Source organism: Salmo salar, chromosome ssa03, assembly GCF_905237065.1.
Source record: "Salmo salar chromosome ssa03, Ssal_v3.1, whole genome shotgun sequence".
Classification (NCBI taxonomy): Eukaryota; Metazoa; Chordata; class Actinopteri; order Salmoniformes; family Salmonidae; genus Salmo; species Salmo salar.
Genome location: NC_059444.1, coordinates 857215 through 881602, shown reverse-complemented (window position 1 = coordinate 881602; position 24388 = coordinate 857215). Strand labels below are relative to the sequence as shown.

General features: G+C 50.9%; 1 protein-coding gene across 1 annotated transcript in view; it reads left to right on the top strand.

Annotated features, from left to right (window-relative positions):
- myom1a (myomesin 1a (skelemin)) overlaps positions 1-24388 on the top strand; it is a 98342-nt gene that overhangs the window by 32895 nt on the left and 41059 nt on the right. The window contains exons 11-19 of the mRNA XM_045714357.1: positions 1105-1246; positions 1566-1765; positions 2970-3026; positions 5025-5146; positions 12784-12970; positions 13173-13347; positions 15000-15121; positions 22712-22908; positions 23474-23600. Coding sequence (XP_045570313.1) covers positions 1105-1246; positions 1566-1765; positions 2970-3026; positions 5025-5146; positions 12784-12970; positions 13173-13347; positions 15000-15121; positions 22712-22908; positions 23474-23600 — 1329 coding nt within the window. The remainder of the gene's footprint in view (positions 1-1104; positions 1247-1565; positions 1766-2969; positions 3027-5024; positions 5147-12783; positions 12971-13172; positions 13348-14999; positions 15122-22711; positions 22909-23473; positions 23601-24388) is intronic.

Genomic DNA, 24388 nt, shown 5'->3' with positions numbered 1-24388 from the left:
TCTGATGAATCCCCTTTCCGATTGTTTGGGGCATCCGGAAAAAAGCTTGTCCGGAGAAGACAAGGTGAGAGCTACAATCAGTCCTGTGTCATGCCAACAGTAAAGCATCCTGAGACCATTCATGTGTGGGGTTGCTTCTCAGCCAAGGGAGTGGGCTCACTCACAATTTTGCCTAAGAACACAGCCATGAATAAAGAATGGTACCAACACATCCTCCGAGAGGAACTTCTCCCAACCATCCAGGAAGAGTTAGGTGACGAACAATGCATTTTCCAGCATAATGGAGCACCTTGCCATAAGGCAAAAGTGATAACTAAGTGGCTCGGGGAACAAAACATCGATATTTTGGGTCCATGGCCAGGAAACTCCCCAGACCTTAATCCCATTGAGAACTTGTGGTCAATCCTCAAGAGGCGGGTGGACAAACAAAACCCCACAAATTCTGACAAACTCCAAGCATTGATTATGCAGGAATGGGCTGCCATCAGTCAGGATGTGGCCCAGAAGTTAATTGACAGCATGCCAGGGCAGATTGCAGAGGTCTTGAAAAAGAAGGGTCAACACTGCAAATATTGACTTTTTGCATCAACTTCATGTAATTGTCAATAAAAGCCTTTGACACTTATGAAATGCTTGTAATTATACTTCAGTATTCCATAGTAACATCTGCCAAAAATATCTAAAGACACTGAGGCAGCAGACTTTGTGAAAATTAATATTTGTGTCATTCTCAAAACTTTTGGCCACGACTGTAGATGGGGTGGTAAAACAGACCTTATTATATCCCCAGTGAATGACTACAGGACAGATTTAAAGAGTTTGATACATGACCTAATGCTGAGTGGTCTGACTGGTAGTGTAGTGGGGCGGCAGGTAGCCTAGTGGTTAGAGCGGTGGGCCAGTAACCCAAAGGTTGCTTGATCGAATCCCCAAGCTGACAAGGTAAAAATCTTTTGTTCTGCCCCTGAGCAAGGCAGTTAACCGGGCTCCGAAGACATGGATGTCGATTATGGCAACCCACCTCACCTGTCTGATTCAGAAGGGTTGGGTTAAATGTTAGTGTGTGTGTGTGTACAAGTGTTTACGTGTGTGTGTGTGTCACAGATGAAGAGGTGGAGTTGGAAGGTGTTCCCGTGGCGCCCCTGGACGTACGTTGCCATGACGCCAACAAGGACTACGTTGTGGTGACCTGGAAGCAGCCGGCGGTGGAGGGAAGCAGCTCCATCCTGGGATACTTCATTGATAGGTAGGGACTTCTGTTCTTCTGTGGTTTCCTAGCTCTCTGTGGAGCTCTCTCTTCTACTGTGGTTCTCCACATCTCTAGAGATCAACCTGGACAGACTAGCTCCATCCTGGGATACTTCATTGATAGGTAGGGACTTCTGTGGTTTCCTAGCTCTCTGTGGAGGTTAGCTCTCTCTTCTTCTGTGGTTCTCCACATCTCTAGACAGATCAACCTGGACAGACTAGATCCATGGTACTTCTCTCTCTTTGTGTGTGCACATGCGCGTGTGTGTGTGTGCGTGTGTGTGCGTGCGTGCGTGTGTGTGTGTGCGTGTGTGTAGGTGTGAGGTGGGCCACCACCACTGGGCTCAGTGTAACGACACCCCTGTGAAGTACGCCCGTTTCCCGGTAACGGGGCTGATTGAGGGGAGGAGCTATACCTTCCGGGTCAGAGCCATCAACCGGGCTGGGGTCAGCCGACCTTCTAGAGCCTCTGATCCCGTTACCGCCATAGACCCCCACGACAGGGCACGCCATCGAGGTTAGCATCTGATTGGTTAGAACAGGAGTGACCAACCCTCTTCCTGGAGAACTACTGGTTGTTTAGGCTTTGTTCAAGCCCAGGTGTGTTAGTCCATGTTTGTTAGTCCAGGCATATTAGTCTATGTTTGTGTTATCCCAGGTGTATTAGTCCTGGTGTGTTAGTCCATGTTTGTTAGTCCAGGTGTATTAGTCTACGTTTGTGTTATCCCAGGTGTGTTAGTCCATGTTTGTTAGCCCAGGTGTGTTAGTCCAGGTGAATTAGTCTAGGTTTGTTAGTCCAGGTGTGTTAGCCCAAGTGTTAGTCCAGGTGTGTTAGTCCAGGTGTGTTAGTCCAGGTGTGTTAGTCCAGGTGTGTTAGCCCAAGTGTGTTAGCCCAAGTGTTAGCCCAGGTGTATTAGTCCAGGTGTATTAGTCCAGGTGTGTTAGTCTAGGAGTGTTAGTCTAGGTGTGTTAGTCCAGGTGTGTTAGTCCAGGTGTGTTAGTCCAGGTGTATTAGTCCAGGTGTGTTAGTCCAGGTGTGTTAGTCTAGGTGTGTTAGTCTAGGTGTGTTAGTCCAGGTGTGTTAGTCCAGGTGTATTAGTCCAGGTGTGTTAGTCCAGGTGTGTTAGTCTAGGTGTGTTAGTCCAGGTGTGTTAGTCCAGGTGTGTTATCCCAGGTGTGTTAGCCCAAGTGTTAGTCCAGGTGTATTAGTCCAGGTGTATTAGTCTAGGTGTATTAGTCCAGGTGTGTTCGTCCAGGTTCGTTAGTCTAGGTGTGTTAGTCCAGGTTCGTTAGCCCCAGGTGTATTAGTCCAGGATCGTTAGCCCCAGGTGTATTAGTCCAGGTTCGTTAGCCCCAGGTGTGTTCGTCCAGGTTCGTTAGCCCCAGGTGTGTTAGTCCAGGTTCGTTAGCCCAGGTGTTTTAGTGAATAAATAAAAGGCCCCACCCAGACCAGTCTGAGAACTCTGGTTTAATTAAAAACCTGATTAGAAAGGTTTGATAATAGTGGTGGTAGGATCATGTTGTAACCTGCTGTTGTAACGTGCTGTTGTTGTTACCTTCTGTTGTTACCTTCTGTTGTAATGTGCTGTTGTAACGTGCTGTTGTAACGTGCTGTTGTAACGTGCCGCTGTCACGTGCTGCTGTCATGTCCCGTTTTAACCTTCTGTTGTAATGTGCTGTTGTAACCTGCTGTTGTAACCTGCTGTCTCTGTGTATCTTAGCTGGTCCCTCTGCTCCCTTCACCGGAATGATCAAGTTCACTGAGGAAGACGCTACAGGTTAGACATATAGTTATACACTTTATATGTACTTTCAATACATTATCTATAGATCTCTTGTGGTGGCTAATTTCTGCATTACCAAATGAGGAGAGTTACAAACTTCACACACCAGTCAGAGTTATACTTAAAACTACATCTTTAATAATTAAGATGCTTTTGCAAAAGCACTTGACTTTCAATGATGTGCTATCTCTAATGAACCATTGAAAAGTGACTACACAAAAGTACAAAGATCTTTTATAGCCAAGATACACCCCTCTCAACGTACATGACGAACCACAGATACATAGAATGGGTCACAAGGTCAAGTTTTGTATGAAAGATATCTATAAAACATAGCAGACAGCAACTGCTGTATCAACAGTTTTCATTGTATAGACCAGTGTCTGGTCCTCCTCCTCCAAACTGGACCCGTCTCTCCCTGGTACGGTATAGAACAGACCAGTGTCTGGTCCTCCTACTCCAAACTGGACCCGTCTCTCCCTGGTACGGTATAGAACAGACCAGTGTCTGGTCCTCCTACCCCAAACTGGACCCGTCTCTCCCTGGTACGGTATAGAACAGACCAGTGTCTGGTCCTCCTACTCCAAACTGGACCCGTCTCTCCCTGGTACGGTATAGAACAGACCAGTGTCTGGTCCTCCTACTCCAAACTGGATCCGTCTCTCCCTGGTACGGTATAGAACAGACCAGTGTCTGGTCCTCCTACTCCAAACTGGATCCGTCTCTCCCTGGTACGGTATAGAACAGACCAGTGTCTGGTCCTCCTACTCCAAACTGGACCCATCTCTCCCTGGTACGGTATAGAACAGACCAGTGTCTGGTCCTCCTACTCCAAACTGGACCCGTCTCTCCCTGGTACGGTATAGAACAGACCAGCGTCTGGTCCTCCTCCTCCAAACTGGACCCGTCTCTCCCTGGTACGGTATAGAACAGACCAGTGTCTGGTCCTCCTACTCCAGACTGGACCCGTCTCTCCCTGGTACGGTATAGAACAGACCAGTGTCTGGTCCTCCTACTCCAAACTGGACCCGTCTCTCCCTGGTACGGTATAGAACAGACCAGTGTCTGGTCCTCCTACTCCAAACTGGACCCGTCTCTCCCTGGTACGGTATAGAACAGACCAGTGTCTGGTCCTCCTACTCCAAACTGGACCCGTCTCTCCCTGGTACGGTATAGAACAGACCAGTGTCTGGTCCTCCTACCCCAAACTGGACCCGTCTCTCCCTGGTACGGTATAGAACAGACCAGTGTCTGGTCCTCCTACTCCAAACTGGACCCGTCTCTCCCTGGTACGGTATAGAACAGACCAGCGTCTGGTCCTCCTACTCCAAGCTGGACCCGTCTCTCCCTGGTACGGTATAGAACAGACCAGTGTCTGGTCCTCCTACTCCAAACTGGACCCGTCTCTCCCTGGTACGGTATAGAACAGACCAGTGTCTGGTCCTCCTACTCCAAACTGGACCCGTCTCTCCCTGGTACAGTATAGAACAGACCAGTGTCTGGTCCTCCTACCCCAAACTGGAACCGTCTCTCCCTGGTACGGTATAGAACAGAACCATTAGCTCATCCAATGGCATAAATCAATTGACAACTCTAGATACTCCCATCTCAAGTAAACCCCCTGTTGACTCCACTCCTGGACAAGCTCACTGAGGGGAGTGAGCCTCTAGGTCATACACTATCCCAGGATAAGTGCAAGATCTAAGAGAGGACATACAATGGTTCCAGACACTGCCATACACCTTCCCCCAATGCCAAAGGAGGGAGTGACTTGCGCACAGACATTGTGGAGACAAGTAATTGGTTCCCCATTAATCACGCCATCCCTTCACATGGTTTAACAGATACATTCACATATGACAAGTATCTCACATAAGCATATTATGGCAATAAAACATCTTAATTATCTATGTTACCCAACTAATTCTGATTCATCTGCCACACTCTCCACTATGTTTATTACAATAACCCTGACCCTTGTTGACACCTCAGTGGGCGTGGTACCAGGTGAGCCCACCGACCTGGTGGTTACCGAGGCAACGAAGAACTACGTGGTTCTGGCCTGGACTCCGCCCACTCAAAGAGGTCATGAAGGGGTTGTGTACCTCGTAGAAGAAGGTGAGAGGATGATTGATTGATTGATTGATTGATGGGTTTAACCTCTCCAGCGTCTCATCCCGTCAGCGGGATCAAAATCCAGCGAAAAATCCAATTAGCATTAAAAAAAATCATAATTTTAAAAAAATATATATATATATTTTTTTATTTTTTTTATAGATACACCTCTCCTGAATCGACCCACGTCGTCCGATTTCAAAAAGGTTTTACAGGAAAAGCAAATCATTAGATTATGTTAGATGAGTCCATCGTAAAAAGCAGCTTCATAGCCATTTTCCGACCAACCACTTGCATCACATATAATCAAAAAACAGCTAAATGCAGCACTAACCTTTTACAAACTTCATCAGATGGCACCCCTAGGACATCATGTTATACAATGCATGCATTCTTTTGTTCAATAAAGGTCATATTTATATATAAAAACAGCATTTTACATCGGCGTCTGACGTTGACTAAATAATTTCCCCTCAAATGCGTCCCGGTAAACAATGCTACAATTCCCTAAATTACTATCCGATAACGATTTTTTAATTTATATTGTCAATCTAACATTTATAGATGAATATCTCTTGAGAACACCTGTCATACCAGATTTTAAATTAACTTTACTGGGTAATCACACTTTGCGATAAAAGGAGATGCGATACTCAGAAAATGAGCTAATATACAGAGCTCGGCGCCATCTTGGAAACAATCGCATGTCACATCTCATCTTGTATAATATTGTCAATAATCGCCTACCTTTAGTTGTCTTCATCAGAAAGCATCCCAGGTCCACAACAGATGTATTTTCGGTCGAAAAAGTCCATACTTCACGTTCCATTAGCCTGCTGTTGGTAGCGCGTCCTAGGGCTCTCTCCAAGCGCAGGGCTGAAGTTCCGGATAAAATGAGATTCTCCCGCCTGTAGGTTCGTTCAAACATGTCAAACGTTGTAAAACATTAATCTTCAGGGCCTGTAACACCAAGAGAGCCAATAAGATTCGAGGGGGATGATTTCATTGCCTTTAAAACCGTTTCCAAAGGTGGGGGTAGACATGGCCGCCGGCGTCATAATGGTGATGGCCCATCCCTTGTGACCAATTTCCAACGCGTCTCATTCACTGAGTTTCGACTGTATAAGGCTCAAACCACTGTGAAAAGACTGGCGACATCTAGTGGAAGCAATAGGAAGTGCTCACTGAACCATGGTTAACGGTGTGATTTATAGGGAAAGATGAGAAGTCGAGTCCACAATTCTGAATTCCACTTCCTGTTTCAATCGGTCTCGGGGTTTTGACTGCCATTTGAGTTCTGTTATACTCACAGACACCATTCAAACAGTTTTAGAAACTTTAGGGTGTTTTCTATCCATATATAATAAGTATATGCATAGCCCCTAGCTCTGAGTTGGAGTGGTAGCCCGTTGAAAATGGGAACGATTTTTTCAAAATGCGCTGTGGCCCCCTATCCCTACAGGGTAATTGACCTGCTAGGGCTAGGGGGCAGTATTGACACGGCTGGATAAAAAACATACCCGATTTAATCTGGCTACCACTCCGTTACTCAGTAACTAGATGCATATACTTATTACATATGGATAGAAAACACCCTACATTTTCTAAAACTGTTTGAATGGTGTCTGTGAGTATAACAGAACTCAAATGGCAGGTCAAAACCTGAGAGATTCCTTTACAGGAAGTGGCCTGTCTGACCATTTCTTGAACTTCTTTTCCATCTCTATCATTTACTAAGGATCTCTGCTCTAACGTGACACTTCCCACGTCGTCCATAGGCGCTCAGAGCCCGGGAAAAAACAGAATGTCGTCATTCCAGCCCCAGGCTGAAACACATTATCGCCTTTCTCAAGTGGCCGATCAAGGGACACGGGCTTATGCGCGTGACCCCGACCGCCCCCGCCTTTGGGATTTTTTCCTCTGTTTGCCGAAAAGGAGATTCCCTGTCGGAATATTATCGCTTTTCTACGAGAAAAGTGTCGTAAAAATTGATTTTAAACAGAGGTTGACATGCTTCGAAGTACGGTAATGGAATATTTAGAATTTTATTGTCATGAATTGCGCCATGCGCGTGACCCTTCTTTACTATTTCGGATAGTGTCTGGAACGCACGAACAAAACGCCGCTATTCGGATATAACGATGGATTATTTTGGACCAAACCAACATTTGTTATTGAAGTAGCAGTCCTGGGTGTGCATTCTGACGAAGACAACAAAAGGTAATCAAACTTTTATAATAGTAAATATGATTATGGTGAGTGCTAAACTTGCCGGGTGTCTAAATAGCGAGCCCGTGAAGCCTGGGCTATGTACTTAGAATATTGCAAAATGTGCTTTCACCAAAAAGCTATTTTAAAATCGGACATATCGAGTGCATAGAGGAGGTCTGTATCTATAATTCTTAAAATAATTGTTATGCTTTTTGTGAACGTTTATCGTGAGTAATTTAGTAAAATGTTAGCGAATTCCCCGGAAGTTTGCGGGGGTATGCTAGTTCTGAACGTCACATGCTAATGTAAAAAGCTGGTTTTTGATATAAATATGAACTTGATTGAACAAAACATGCATGTATTTTATAACATAATGTCCTAGGGTTGTCATCTGATGAAGATCATCAAAGGTGAGTGCTGCATTTAGCTGTCTTCTGGGTTTTGGTGACATTATATGCTGGCTTGAAAAATGGGTGTCTGATTATTTCTGGCTTGGTACTCTGCTGACATAATCTAATGTTTTGCTTTCGTTGTAAAGCCTTTTTGAAATCGGACAGTGTGGTTAGATTAACGAGAGTCTTGTCTTTAAATGGCTGTAAAATAGTCATATGTTTGAGAAATTGAAGTAATAGGATTTTTAAGGTTTTGAAAATCGCGCCACAGGCTGGCAGTGGCTGTTACGTAGGTGGGACGCAAGCGTCCACCTAGCCCATAGAGGTTAAAGATTGATCAATTTACTGGTTTATTGATTGATTGGTTGGTAGATGGGTTGATTGTTTCAACTTTTTATTGTCATGTGCACAAGTACAGTGAAATGCCTTTCTTGTGAGCTTCAAACCCAACAATGCACTAATCAATATCAGCAGTACTATAAAACGTAAAAAGTCAAGTATAAGATATATACAGGGTAAGTTCCAATACCATTTTACAACGTGCAGGAATACTGGAGTGGTAGGGTTAGATATGTAAAGGGGTAAGGTAATTAGGCATCAGCATATACACTGGGTGTACAAAACATTAGGAACACCTGCTCTTTCCATGACAGACTGACCATGTGATTCCAGGTGAAAGATATGATCCCTTATGTCACCTGTTAAATCTATTTCAATCAGTGTAGATGGTGAAGAGACAGGTTAAGGCAAGATTTTTAAGCCTTGAAACATGGATTGTGTATGTGTGCCATTCAGAGGGAGAATGGGCAAGACAAAAGATTGAATTGTCTTAGAACGGGGTGCCAGGCCCACCGGCTTGTGCGTGTTAAGAACTGCAATGCTTCTGGGTTTTTCACGCTCAACAGTTTCCCGTATGTATCAAGAAAGGTCAACCGCCCAAAAGACATCCAGCCAACTTGACACAACTGTGGGATGCATTAGGACAAGTTGGAGCTATTCTGAGGGCAAAAGAGAGTGCAACTCAATATTAGGGAGGTGTTCCTAATGTTTTGTACACTCAGTGTATGATAAAGAGAGTCGCAGCAGCAGCATATATGATTATTGCACGGGAAACTGGATCATGGACTTACCCCAGGTGGTGAGGGTAGGTAACAACACATCCGCCACGCTGATCCTCAACACAGGGGCCCCTCAGGGGTGCGTGCTCAGTCTCCTCCTGTACTCCCTGTTCACTCATTACTGCACGGCCAGGTACGACTCCAACACCATCATTAAGTTTGCTGATGACACAACAGTGGTAGGCCTGATCACCGACAACAACGAGACAGCCTATAGGGAGGTCAGAGACCTGGCCGTGTGGTGCCAGGATAACAGCCTCTTCCTCAACGTGATCAAGACAAAGCAGATGATTGTGGACCACAGGAAAAAGAGGGCCGAGCACGCCCCCATTCTCATCTACAGGGCTGCAGTGGAGCAGGTTGAGAGCTTCAAGTTCGTTGGTGTCCACATCACCAACAAACTATCATGGTCCAAGCACACCAAGACAGTCGTGAAGAGGGCACGACAAAACATATTCCCTCTCAGGAGACCGTAAAGATTTGTTATGGGTCCTCAGATCCTCAAAAGGTTCTACAGCAGCACCATCGAGAGTATCCTGACTGGTTGCATCACTGCCTGGTATGGCAACTGCTTGGCCTCCGACCGCAAGGCACTACAGAGGGTAATGCGAATGGCCCAGTACATCACTGGGGCTAAGCTTCCTGCCATCCAGGACCTCTATACCAGGCGGTGTCAGAGGAAGGCCCTAAAAATTGTCAAAGACTCTAGCCACACGGCAAGTGGAACCGGAGCGCCAAGTATAGGTCCAAGAGGCTTCTTAATTAACAGCTTCTACCCCCAAGCCATAAGACTCCTGAACACTTAATCAAATGACTACCCAGACTATTTGCATTGCCCCCCCCCACACCGCTGCTACTCTCTGTTGTTATCATCTATTGTGGTGGTGAATTTCTTTACTTCTCTGGGGACGTGTCCGTCCCACACTATTCAACAGCCAGTGAAATAGCATTGCGTAAAATGCCAAAATCTCATAATTTCATTTTCTCAAACAATCAACTAATTTACACCATTTTAAAGAGAAGACTCTCGTTAATCTAACCACATTGTCCGTTTTCAAAAAGGCTTTACGGCAAAAGCATACAATTAGATTATGTTAGGACATAAACTTCACAAGAAAATCCACACAGCCATTTTCCAAGCAAGGACATGCATCACAAAAACCAAAAGAACAGCTAAAATATTCACTAACCTTTGATGATCTTCATCAGATGGCACTCATAGGACTTCCTGTTATACAATAAATGTATGTTTTGCTCGATAAAGTTCATATTTATATCCAAAAACAGCATTTTACATTGGCGCGTGATGTTCAGAAAATGTATTCCCACAAAAACCTCCGGTGAATGTGCACATCAATTTACAAAAATACTCATCATAAACGTTGATAAAATTTACAACAGTTATTGAAAGAATTATAGATACACTACTCCTTGACGCAACCGCTTTGTCAGATTTCAAAATAACTTTACGGAGAAAGCACATTGTTCAATATTCTGAGTACATAGCTCAGCCATCGAAGCAAGCTATACAGCTACCCGCCAAGTTCTGGCATCAACAAAACTCTGAATTAGTATTATAAATATTCTCTTACCTTTGCTGATCTTCGTCAGAATACACTCCGAGGACTCCTACTTCCACAAGAAATGTTAGTTTTGTTCGAAATACTCCATATTTATGTCCAAATACCTCCGTTTTGTTCATGCGTTCAGATCACTATCCAAAAGGCAAAACGCGCGAGCGCAGTACCAGAGACGAAAAGTCAAAATGTTCCATTACCGGTCGTAGAAACATGTCAAACGTTGTTTACAATCAAACCTTGGGGTATTTTTAAGATAAAACGTCGATAATATTCCAACTGGACAATAGCGTATTCATTCAAGAAGAAAAAGAAGGAGGGGCGCGCTTGCGGGATCGGGCATCACCAAGCCCTTTGTCCATAGGCAGTCCACTCATTGACTGAGCTACTATTCTCTGCCCAGTAACAGGAGAATGATGGAAAAACTTTCTGAAGGCTGTTGACAGCCAATGGAAGCCTTAGGAAGTGCAACGTGACCCCACAGACACTGTAGTTTTGATAGGGATTCAAAATAACAACTACAATTCTCAGATTTCCACACTTCCTGGTAGGATTTTTTCTCAGGTTTTTCCCTGCCATATGAGTTATGTTATACTCACAGACATCATTGAAACAGTTTTAGAAACTTCAGAGTGTTTTCTATCCAAATCTACTAATAATATGCAAATATTTGACTCTGGGGCCCGAGTATTAGGCAGTTTACTCTGGGCACGCTTTTCATCCGAAATCAAAAATACTGCCCCCTATACCCTTAAAAGTTAAGATTTGTATGAAATGATTTATAACTCATAGCAGAGAGTATCTGCTGTAAAAACATCTTTGTGTAGAGACCAAGGTCTGGCCCTGAGGTCATCTCTCCCTGGTACCATATAGAACAGAAACATTAACTCATGCTCTGGAATGCTCTTTAGGTTTTATCACCCAAAAGACGTCGGAAATCTCCTGTCAGTGTTATAAGAACCCTCTATTCTGTTGCATAAAACAACCATTTGATGCAATAAAAGTATTATAACAATCTTGAAATTTTGCTCTCACATTCCCCCATTTTGAGAGTCCTCTCAACTTAAAAGAAAATTACAAGATTTACGAACATTCATTCACATGTAGAAAATGCATACATTCTTCATAAACCAAGAAGCATAAAAGCAATAACTCATTGCATGTGTTCCTGCACGTGACTGGCTGCTATGGCACTGGCTCAGCCTCCTCCCAGGAAACTTATCACCGTCTCCCATTTCAACCTCCAACTCATTTTCTAAGCATTCTAGCAATTTGTCTGGAGAGGTTATGATACACAGTCACCTGCACAAACCCATGAAGAAAAACAGAAGATGCATACAGTTTATATGATTCAAAGCTATATCTTCATAGACAGTGAAAAGCACATATTTAATGCATAATGCAGTGCCTGCGACAATGGAGTTTAATAAAATAAGCTTTAGTTATCCATCACACTCCAATGGAGTTTAATAAAATCAGCTTTAGTTATCTATCACACTCCAATGGAGTTTAATAAAATCAGCTTTAGTTATCCATCACACTCCAATGGATCCGCATGGTGGAAATAACTATTTCCATCGCAGAAACTAAGATTAGCATATCTTGTTGGTTTAAGTAAATTGTATTCCGTTGGTGCCAAATGAACATGACCCAAGACATGATTCCACTATTTATAAGGCATATAGATCAACTAGATTAAGATCAGTCTCCGTCTCCGGATCAGCGTTCACCCTCTCCTTTCACCAGGGCTGAGAATAGTGTTAACATCTTTAGTTCATCAACATTATCAATCCATAAAACATTCATTACTTCACTCATATAGTTATTAACATACTAAACTCAAATCAATCCTTCACTTTTAGAAAACATTTCGTTTCTAAATCATCATTGTTTGAGAAAATTGAATTGTGGTATTTTTATGGTTTTTGTATTTCGCGCCCTGCGATTCCATTGGCTGTTGGCTAGGGGTTCCGCTAGCGGAACGTCGGTCCTCAACAGGTTTTAAGGTAAAAACAAACAAAAATGGCCAGGCCTTATTGAATTTGACAGTTTAAGGCCTTAATCTCACTCACTGCTCTTGTTGTCTACCCTCACCACCTGGGGTCGGCCCGTCAGGAAGTCCAGGATCCAGTTGCAGAGGGAAGTGTTTAGTCCTAGATTCTGGGATGATGGAGTTGATGCCATAACCAGCCTTTCAAAGCATTTCATGATTACAGATGTGAGTGCTGCAGGGCGTTAGCCTTAGAGTTGTTGGGGAAAGGAAGGATGATGGTCAGGTTGGTTGACTGATTGATTACCCTGTATGCCGGTGTTGACCAGTCCTGGGTGTTTATTCTGCCAGTGTGTTGCTGGTAGTGAGTGCTGGCAGAGGGCCAACACAGGGATGCCCGTCAAGTCTCCTCGCTTCGCGCTGTTTGATCTGGCAGAGGGGAAGAGCTACAACTTCAGAGTCCGCTGCTGCAACTCTGCTGGGATGTCTGTGGCCTCCTCTGCTACTGGAGATATCACTGTAGGAGATGTGCTGGGTGAGTAGAGAGATAAAGACATATTGAGATATATGTTGGACTATAGAGATATATACTGTAGATATATACAGCAACTCTGTTGGGATGTCTGAGCTACTGGAGATATCACTGTAGGAGATGTGCTGGGTGAGTAGAGAGATAAAGACATTGCTATCTATACTGGACTAGTGTACTCTGCTCCCCCCATCTCCCTCGCTCTCAGACCTGCCTGCGGCCCCCGGACCAGCCGTAGCCACTAGGAACACAGATACATCAGTCGTTGTTTCCTGGGGGGCGTCTAAGGATGTTAAACACCTGGTGGGATATTACATCAGCTATTCTGTGGCGGGCAGTGATGTCTGGACACCCGCAAACAACAAGCCTGTTAAAGGAACCAGGTACATTACATTACAGCTATTCAATCATTCAATCACTCAATCATTCCATAACTCAATCAATCAATCATTCAATCAACCAATCATTCATTCACTCAATCAACCAATCATTCAATAACTCAATCAACCAATCAATCAATCATTCAATCACTCAATCATTCAATAACTCAATCAATCATTCAATCAACCATTCATTCATTCACTCAATCACTCAATCATTCACTCAATCAACCAATCATTCAATCAACCAATCATTCAATCACTCAATCAACCAATCATTCATTCACTCAATCAACCAATCAACCAATCATTCATTCACTCAATCAACCAATCATTCAATCAACCAATCATTCATTCACTCAATTAACCAATCATTCACTCAATCACTCAATCATTCATTCAATCAACCAATCATTCATTCACTCAATCAACCAATCATTCATTCACTCAATTAACCAATCAATCATTCATTCACTCAATCAACCAATCATTCATTCACTCAATCAACCAATCATTCAATCAACCAATCATTCATTCACTCAATCAACCAATCATTCATTCACTCAATCAACCAATCACTCAATCAACCAATCACTCAATCAACCAACCAATCATTCATTCACTCAATCAACCAATCACTCAATCAACCAATCACTCACTCAATCAACCAATCATTATTTCATTCAATCACTCAATCATTCATTCAATCAACCAATCATTCAATCAACCAATCATTCATTCACTCAATCAACCAATCATTCATTCATTCATGCAATCATTCAATCACTCAATCAACCAATCATTCATTCACTCAATCATTCAATCACTCAATCAACCAATCATTCAATCAACCAATCATTCATTCACTCAATCAACTAATCATTCATTCACTCAATCAACCAATCATTCATTCACTCAATCAACCAATCATTCAATCAACCAATCATTCATTCATTCATGCAATCATTCAATCACTCAATCAACCAATCATTCATTCACTCAATCAACCAATCACTCACTCAATCAACCAATCATTCTTTCATTCAATCACTCAATCAATCATTCAATCACTCAATCAACCAATCATTCAATCAACCAATCATTCATTCATTCATGCAATCATTCAATCAACCAATCATTCATTCACTCAATTTTTCATTCACTCAATCAACCAATCATTCATTCACTCAATCAACCAATCATTCATTCACTCAATCAACCAATCATTCATTCACTCAATCAACCAATCATTCATTCACTCAATCATTCATTCACTCAATCATTCAATCACTCAATCAACCAATCATTCATTCACTCAATCATTCAATCAACCAATCATTCATTCACTCAATCAACCAATCATTCATTCACTCAATCATTCAATCACTCAATCAACCAATCATTAATTCACTCAATCATTCAATCAACCAATCATTCATTCACTCAATCAACCAATCATTCATTCACTCAATCATTCAATCACTCAATCAACCACTCATTCATTCACTCAATCAACCAATCATTCAATCACTCAATCAACCAATCATTCAATCACCCATCCATTAATTCATTCATTTTTTTCATTCAAAAATCAATCAATAAATCAGTCATTCATTAATCCAAATCAATAACCCTACGTGTTCCTGTCCCAACAGGTTTGTGTGCCACGGTCTGAACACAGGAGATTCGTGTGTGTTCCGTGTGAAGGCGGTGAACGCAGCAGGGTACAGCCACAGCTCTTTGGAGTCAGAGGCTGTGGTTGTGAAAGCTGCCATCGGTAAGACGTTACACAACTGGCTTTACTGTATAGATCGCAATATAACAGAAGGAATATGAGGTGAAGATCTTGGGGGGGTTTTCAGTTTTTGCTTTTAACAGTAAGCTACTATGTATTTCTCACTGTATTCCTCAGCTCTGTGTTAGTCCAGAACTTTAGCATGTATTTCTCACTGTATATAAGACAATTCTTCAAAAGCCAAAGCCATCCCCCCCCTGTCCCATCCCCCTGTCCCTGTCCCATCCTCCCAACCCCCTGTCCCATCCTCCCTGTTCCCTCCTCCCTGTTCCCTCCTCCCTGTCCCTGTCCCATCCTCCCTGTTCCCTCCTCCCCTCCCTGTCCCCTCCTCCCTGTCCCATCCTCCCTGTCCCCTCCTCCTCCCTGTCCCCTCCTCCCTGACCCTGTCTCCTCCTCCCCTCCCCTGTCCCCTCCTCCCCTCCTGTCCCCTCCTCCCTCCCTGTCCCCTCCTCCCCTCCCTGTCCCATCCTCCCCTCCCTGTCCCATCCTCCCTGTCCCTCCCCTCCTCCCCTCCTCCTGTCCCCTCCTCCCCTCCCTGTCCCCTCCTCCCCTCCCTGTCCCATCCTCCCTGTCCCATCCTCCCCTCCCTGTCCCATCCTCCCTGTCCCATCCTCCCTGTCCCCTCCTCCTCCCCTCCCCTCCCTGTCCCTCCTCCCCTCCCTGTCCCCTCCTCCCCTCCCCTGTCCCATCCTCCTTCCTGTCCCGTCCTCCCCTCCCTGTCCCCTCCTCCCCTCCCTGTCCCATCCTCCCTGTCCCATCCTCCCCTCCCTGTCCCATCCTTCCTGTCCCATCCTCCCTGTCCCATCCTCCCTGTCCCCTCCCCTCCTCCCCTCCCCTCCCTGTCCCCTCCTCCCCTCCCTGTCCCATCCTCCCTGTCCCATCCTCCCCTTCCTGTCCCGTCCTCCCTCCCTGTCCCCTCCTCCCCTCCCTGTCCCATCCTCCCTGTCCCCTCCTCCTCCCTGTCCCATCCTCCCTGTCCCATCCTCCCTCCCTGTCCCATCCTCCCTGTCCCATCCTCCCTGTCCCATCCTCCCTGTCCCTCCTCCCCTCCCTGTCCCATCCTCCCTGTCCCATCCTCCCTGTCCCTCCTCCCCTCCCTGTCCCATCCTCCCTCCTGTCCCATCCTCCCTGTCCCTCCTCCCTCCCTGTCCCATCCTCCCTCCTGTCCCTCCTCCCTCCCTGTCCCATCCTCCTCCCTGTCCTATCCTCCCTGTCCCATCCTCCCTGTCCCATCCTCCCTGTCCCCTCCTCCCTCCCTGTCCCATCCTCCCTGTCCCTCTCCTCCTCCCATCCCCTCCCTGTCCCCTCCTCCCCTCCTGTCCCTCCTCCCTCCCTGTCCCATCCTCCCCTTCCTGTCCCGTCCTCCCTCCCTGTCCCCTCCTCCCTCCCTGTCCCATCCTCCCTGTCCCATCCTCCCTGTCCCATCCTCCCTGTCCCATCCTCCCTGTCCCCTCCTCCCTCCCTGTCCCATCCTCCCTGTCCCATCCTCCCTGTCCCATCCTCCCTGTCCCATCCTCCCTCCCTGTCCCATCCTCCCTGTCCCATCCTCCCTGTCCCATCCTCCCTGTCCCCTCCTCCCCTCCCTGTCCCATCCTCCCTGTCCCATCCTCCCTGTCCCCTCCTCCCTCCTGTCCCATCCTCCCCTCCCTGTCCCATCCTCCTGTCCCATCCTCCCTGTCCCATCCTCCCTGTCCCTCCTCCTCCCTGTCCCATCCTCCCTGTCCCCTCCTCCCTCCTGTCCCATCCTCCCTGTCCCATCCTCCCTCCCTGTCCCATCCTCCCTGTCCCATCCTCCCTGTCCCCTCCCTCCTCCCTCCTCCCTGTCCCTCCTCCCTCCCTGTCCCCTCCTCCCTCCCTGTCCCATCCTCCCCTTCCTGTCCCGTCCTCCCCTCCCTGTCCCCTCCTCCCCTCCCTGTCCCATCCTCCCTGTCCCATCCTCCCCTCCCTGTCCCATCCTCCCTGTCCCATCCTCCCTGTCCCATCCTCCCTGTCCCTCCCCTCCTCCCCTCCCTGTCCCCTCCTCCCCTCCCTGTCCCTCCTCCTCCCTGTCCCATCCTCCCCTTCCTGTCCCGTCCTCCCTCCCCTCCTCCCCTCCCTGTCCCATCCTCCCTGTCCCATCCTCCCCTCCCTGTCCCATCCTCCCTGTCCCATCCTCCCTGTCCCATCCTCCTCCTCCCCTCCCCTCCCTCCCTGTCCCTCCTCCCTCCCTGTCCCCTCCTCCCCTCCTGTCCCATCCTCCCCTTCCTGTCCCGTCCTCCTCCCTGTCCCCCTCCCTCCCTGTCCCATCCTCCCTGTCCCTCCTCCCTCCCTGTCCCATCCTCCCTGTCCCATCCTCCTCCTGTCCCATCCTCCCTGTCCCATCCTCCCTGTCCCATCCTCCCTGTCCCCTCCTCCTCCCTGTCCCATCCTCCCTGTCCCCTCCTCCCCTCCCTGTCCCATCCTCCCCTCCCTGTCCCATCCTCCCTGTCCCTCCTCCCCTCCCTGTCCCATCCTCCCCTCCCTGTCCCCTCCTCCCCTCCCTGTCCCATCCTCCCCTCCCTGTCCTATCCTCCCTGTCCCATCCTCCCTGTCCCATCCTCCCTGTCCCATCCTCCCTGTCCCCTCCTCCCCTCCCTGTCCCATCCTCCCTGTCCCCTCCTCCTCCCATCCCCCCCTGTCCCCTCCTCCTCCCTGTCCCCTCCTCCCTCCCTGTCCCATCCTCCCCTTCCTGTCCCGTCCTCCCCTCCCTGTCCCCTCCTCCCTCCCTGTCCCATCCTCCCTGTCCCATCCTCCCTGTCCCATCCTCCCTGTCCCATCCTCCCTGTCCCTCCTCCCCTCCTGTCCCATCCTCCCTGTCCCATCCTCCCTGTCCCATCCTCCCTGTCCCATCCTCCCTCGCTGTCCCATCCTCCCTGTCCCATCCTCCCTGTCCCATCCTCCCTGTCCCCTCCTCCCCCCCTGTCCCATCCTCCCTGTCCCATCCTCCCTGTCCCATCCTCCCCTCCCTGTCCCATCCTCCCCTCCCTGTCCCATCCTCCCTGTCCCATCCTCCCTGTCCCATCCTCCCTGTCCCCTCCTCCCTCCCTGTCCCATCCTCCCTGTCCCTCCTCCCCTCCCTGTCCCATCCTCCCTGTCCCATCCTCCCCTCCCTGTCCCATCCTCCCTGTCCCATCCTCCCTGTCCCATCCCCTCCTCCCCTCCCCTCCCTGTCCCCTCCTCCTCCCTGTCCCCTCCTCCCCTCCCTGTCCCATCCTCCCCTTCCTGTCCCGTCCTCCCCTCCCTGTCCCCTCCTCCTCCCTGTCCCATCCTCCCTGTCCCATCCTCCCTCCTGTCCCATCCTCCCTGTCCCATCCTCCCTGTCCCATCCTCCTGGTCCCTCCTCCTCCCTTCCCCTCCCTGTCCCCTCCTCCTCCCTGTCCCTCCTCCTCCCCTGTCCCATCCTCCTCCTGTCCCGTCCTCCTCCTGTCCCCTCCTCCTCCTGTCCCATCCTCCTGTCCCCTCCTCCCTCCCTGTCCCATCCTCCCTGTCCCATCCTCCTCCCTGTCCCATCCTCCCTGTCCCATCCTCCCTGTCCCATCCTCCCTGTCCCTCCTCCCCTCCCTGTCCCATCCTCCCTGTCCCATCCTCCTGTCCCCTCCTCCCCTCCCTGTCCCATCCTCCCCTCCTGTCCCATCCTCCCTGTCCCCTCCTCCTCCCTGTCCCACCTCCCTGTCCCTCCCTCCCTGTCCCATCCCCTCCCTGTCCTATCCTCCCTGTCCCATCCTCCCTGTCCCATCCTCCCTGTCCCATCCTCCCTGTCCCTCCTCCCCTCCTGTCCCATCCTCCCTGTCCCTCCCTCCTCCCATCCCCTCCCTGTCCCCTCCTCCCTCCCTGTCCCCTCCTCCCTCCCTGTCCCATCCTCCCCTTCCTGTCCCGTCCTCCCCTCCCTGTCCCCTCCTCCCTCCCTGTCCCATCCTCCCTGTCCCATCCTCCCTGTCCCATCCTCCCTGTCCCATCCTCCCTGTCCCCTCCTCCCCTCCCTGTCCCATCCTCCCTGTCCCATCCTCCTCCCTGTCCCATCTTCCTCCCTGTCCCATCCTCCCTGTCCCATCCTCCCTGTCCCATCCTCCCTGTCCCCTCCGCCCCTCCTGTCCCATCCTCCCTGTCCCATCCTCCCTGTCCCCTCCTCCCTCCCTGTCCCATCCTCCCTCCCCTGTCCCATCCTCCCTGTCCCCTCCTCCCTCCCTGTCCCATCCTCCCTGTCCCCTCCTCCTCCCTGTCCCATCCTCCCTGTCCCATCCTCCCTCCCTGTCCCCTCCTCCCCTCCATGTCCCATCCTCCCTGTCCCATCCTCCCCTTCCTGTCCCGTCCTCCCCTCCCTGTCCCCTCCTCCCCTCCCTGTCCCATCCTCCCTGTCCCTCCTCCTCCCTGTCCCATCCTCCCTGTCCCATCCTCCCTGTCCCCTCCTCCCTCCTGTCCCATCCTCCCTGTCCCATCCTCCCTGTCCCCTCCTCCCTCCTGTCCCATCCTCCCTGTCCCCTCCCTCCTCCCATCCCTCCCTGTCCCCTCCTCCCTCCCTGTCCCCTCCTCCCTCCCTGTCCCATCCTCCCTTCCTGTCCCGTCCTCCCCTCCCTGTCCCCTCCTCCCCCCTGTCCCATCCTCCCTGTCCCATCCTCCTGTCCCATCCTCCCTGTCCCATCCTCCCTGTCCCCTCCTCCCTCCCTGTCCCATCCTCCCTGTCCCATCCTCCCTGTCCTCCCCCCCCTGTCCCATCCTCCCCCCCCTGTCCCATCCTCCCTGTCCCATCCTCCCTGTCCCTTCCTCCCTGTCCCTCCTCCCCTCCCTGTCCCATCCTCCCTGTCCCCTCCTCCTCCCCTGTCCCATCCTCCCTGTCCCATCCTCCCTCCCTGTCCCCTCCTCCCCTCCCTGTCCCATCCTCCCTGTCCCATCCTCCCCTTCCTGTCCCGTCCTCCCCTCCCTGTCCCCTCCTCCCCTCCCTGTCCCATCCTCCCTGTCCCCTCCTCCCTCCCTGTCCCATCCTCCCTGTCCCATCCTCCCTGTCCCCTCCTCCCCTCCCTGTCCCATCCTCCCTGTCCCATCCTTCCTGGCCCCTCCCCCTCCCTGTCCCATCCTCCCTGTCCCCTCCTCCTCCATCCCTCCCTGTCCCCTCCTCCCTCCCTGTCCCCTCCTCCCCTCCTGTCCCATCCTCCCTTCCTGTCCCGTCCTCCCCTCCCTGTCCCCTCCTCCCCCTCCCTGTCCCATCTCCCTGTCCCATCCTCCCTGTCCCATCCTCCCTGTCCCCTCCTCCCTCCCTGTCCCATCCTCCCTGTCCCATCCTCCCTGTCCCATCCTCCTGTCCCATCCTCCCCTCCCTGTCCCATCCTCCCTGTCCCATCCTCCCTGTCCCATCCTCCCTGTCCCCTCCTCCCCTCCCTGTCCCATCCTCCCTGTCCCCTCCTCCTCCCTGTCCCATCCTCCCTGTCCCATCCTCCCCTCCCTGTCCCCTCCTCCTCCCTGTCCCATCCTCCCTGTCCCATCCTCCCCTTCCTGTCCCGTCCTCCCTCCCTTTCCCCTCCTCCCCTCCCTGTCCCATCCTCCCTGTCCCCTCCTCCCTCCCTGTCCCATCCTCCCTGTCCCATCCTCCCTGTCCCCTCCTCCCCCTGTCCCATCCTCCCTGTCCCATCCTCCCTGTCCCCTCCTCCCCTCCCTGTCCCATCCTCCCTGTCCCTCCCCTCCTCCCATCCCCTCCCTGTCCCTCCTCCCTCCCTGTCCCCTCCTCCCCTCCCTGTCCCATCCTCCCTTCCTGTCCCGTCCTCCCCTCCCTGTCCCCTCCTCCCTCCCTGTCCCATCCTCCTGTCCCATCCTCCCTGTCCCATCCTCCCTGTCCCATCCTCCCTGTCCCTCCTCCCCCTGTCCCATCCTCCCTGTCCCATCCTCCCCTGTCCCATCCTCCCTGTCCCATCCTCCCTCCCTGTCCCATCCTCCCTGTCCCATCCTCCCTGTCCCCTCCTCCCTCCCTGTCCCATTCCCCCTGTCCCATCCTCCCTGTCCCTCCTCCCCTCCTGTCCCATCCTCCCCTCCCTGTCCCATCCTCCCTGTCCCATCCTCCCTGTCCCTCCTCCCTCCCGTCCTATCCTCCCTGTCCCCTCCTCCTCCCTGTCCCATCCTCCCTGTCCCATCCTCCCTCCCTGTCCCATTCCCCTGTCCCATCCTCCCTGTCCCCTCCTCCTCCCTGTCCCATCCTCCCCTCCCTGTCCCATCCTCCCTGTCCCATCCTCCCTGTCCCCTCCTCCCTCCTGTCCTATCCTCCCTGTCCCCTCCTCTCCCTGTCCCATCCTCCTGTCCCATCCTCCCCTCCCTGTCCCCTCCTCCCCTCCCTGTCCCATCCTCCCTGTCCCATCCTCCCTTCCTGTCCCGTCCTCCCTCCCTGTCCCCTCCTCCCTCCCTGTCCCATCCTCCCTGTCCCCTCCTCCTCCCTGTCCCATCCTCCCTGTCCCATCCTCCCTGTCCCCTCCTCCCTCCCTGTCCCATCCTCCCTGTCCCATCCTCCCTGTCCCTCCTCCCCTCCCTGTCCCATCCTCCCTGTCCCCTCCTCCTCCCATCCCCTCCCTGTCCCCTCCTCCCTCCTGTCCCCTCCTCCCCTCCCTGTCCCATCCTCCCCTTCCTGTCCCGTCCTCCCCTCCCTGTCCCCTCCTCCCCTCCCTGTCCCATCCTCCCTGTCCCATCCTCCCTGTCCCATCCTCCCTGTCCCATCCTCCCTGTCCCCTCCTCCCCTCCCTGTCCCATCCTCCCTGTCCCATCCTCCCTGTCCCATCCTCCCTGTCCCATCCTCCCCTCCCTGTCCCATCCTCCCTGTCCCATCCTCCCTGTCCCATCCTCCCTGTCCCCTCCTCCCTCCCTGTCCCATCCTCCCTGTCCCCTCCTCCCTCCCTGTCCCATCCTCCCTGTCCCATCCTCCCCTCCCTGTCCCCTCCTCCCTCCCTGTCCCATCCTCCCTGTCCCATCCTCCCCTTCCTGTCCCGTCCTCCCCTCCCTGTCCCCTCCTCCCCTCCCTGTCCCATCCTCCCTGTCCCTCCTCCCTCCCTGTCCCATCCTCCCTGTCCCATCCTCCCTGTCCCCTCCTCCCCTCCCTGTCCCATCCTCCCTGTCCCATCCTCCCTGTCCCCTCCTCCCCTCCCTGTCCCATCCTCCCTGTCCCCTCCCATCCTCCCATCCCTCCCTGTCCCCTCCTCCCCTCCCTGTCCCCTCCTCCCTTCCCTGTCCCATCCTCCCCTTCCTGTCCCGTCCCTCCCCTCCTGTCCCCTCCTCCCCCCCTGTCCCATCCTCCCTGTCCCATCCTCCCTGTCCCATCCTCCCTGTCCCATCCTCCCTGTCCCCTCCTCCCCTCCCTGTCCCATCCTCCCTGTCCCATCCTCCCTGTCCCTTCCTCCCTGTCCCATCCTCCCTGTCCCATCCTCCCTGTCCCCTCCTCCCCTCCCTGTCCCATCCTCCCTGTCCCATCCTCCCTGTCCCATCCTCCCTGTCCCCTCCTCCCTGTCCCCTCCTCCCTGTCCCATCCTCCCTGTCCTCTCCTCCCTGTCCCATCCTCCCTGTTAACCTGAGGTACCCCCCCAGCCATCCCTGGTGTCCCCAGTGGAGTCCACCTGATGGAGGCAGCTCGTGACTACATGGTGTTGGCCTGGAGGGAGCCAGCGGTGACCGGGGGAGCTGACATCAGAGGATACTTTGTGGACTACAGGACAGTAAAGGGTGGAGTTGGAGGACAGTGGCATGAACTCAACTCCAAGGCTGTCACCTGTACTTCCTATAAGGTAAGACATTTTAAGACACATGGCAAATGGCATAGCATTAATAATTAATTACACTTCTTTTGGCTCTGGCCAAACAAATGTTTTTGTTCTAAATTGATGGATTGATACATTGGATTATTACAGCGACGAGGTGGTACAGTGTGTTGTTAATTAAAGCTTTAGGGCGTGTTAATAAAGCCTCTAACCTTCCTGTGTGTGTCCTTCCTGTCCTTCCTGTTTCCTGTGTGTGCTGTGTGTGTCCTTCCTGTGTGTGTCCTTCCTGTCCTTCCTGTGTGTGTCCTTCCTGTCCTTCCTGTGTGTGTCCTTCCTGTCCTTCCTGTGTGTGTCCTTCCTGTCCTTCCTGTGTGTGTCCTTCCTGTCCTTCCTGTGTGTGTCCTTCCTGTCCTTCCTGTGTGTGTCCTTCCTGTCCTTCCTGTGTGTGTCCTTCCTGTCCTTCCTGTGTGAGTCCTTCCTGTGTGTGTCCTTTATGTTTCCTGTGTGTGTCCTTCCTGTGTGTGTCCTTCCTGTTTCCTGTGTCCTTCCTGTGTGTGTCCTTCCTGTGTGTGTCCTTCCTGTGTGTGTCCAGGCAGAGAACCTGAAGGAGAACTCGTTCTACCAGTTCCAGGTGCGAGCGATCAACATGGCCGGTGTCAGCGAGGCCTCTCTGCCCAACGTAGCTCTGGAGTGTAAAGAATGGACCATTGCTAAGCCAGGTACCCTAACCCTACCCTATACCCTAACCCTATACCCTAACCCTACCCTATACCCTAACCCTATACCCTAACCCTACCCTATACCCTAACCTTACCCTATACCCTAACCCTACCCTATACCCTAACCCTACCCTATACCCTAACCTTACCCTATACCCTAACCTTACCCTAACCCTACCCTATACCCTAACCCTATACCCTAACCCTACCCTATACCCTAACCTTACCCTAACCCTACCCTATACCCTAACCCTATACCCTAACCCTACCCTGTACCCTAACCCTATACCCTAACCCTACCCTATACCCTAACCTTACCCTATACCCTAACCCTACCCTATACCCTAACCCTACCCTATACCCTAACCTTACCCTATACCCTAACCTTACCTTACCCTATACCCTAACCCTACCCTATACCCTAACCCTACCCTATACCCTAACCCTACCCTATACCCTAACACTACCCTATACCCTAACCTTACCCTATACCCTAACCCTACCCTATACCCTAACCCTACCCTATACCCTAACCTTACCCTATACCCTAACCTTACCCTATACCCTAACCTTACCCTAACCCTACCCTATACCCTAACCTTACCCTATACCCTAACCCTACCCTATACCCTAACCCTACCCTATACCCTAACCTTACCCTATACCCTAACCTTACCTTACCCTATACCCTAACCTTACCCTATACCCTAACCCTACCCTATACCTTAACCTTACCCTATACCCTAACCTTACCCTATACCCTAACCTTACCCTATACCCTAACCTTA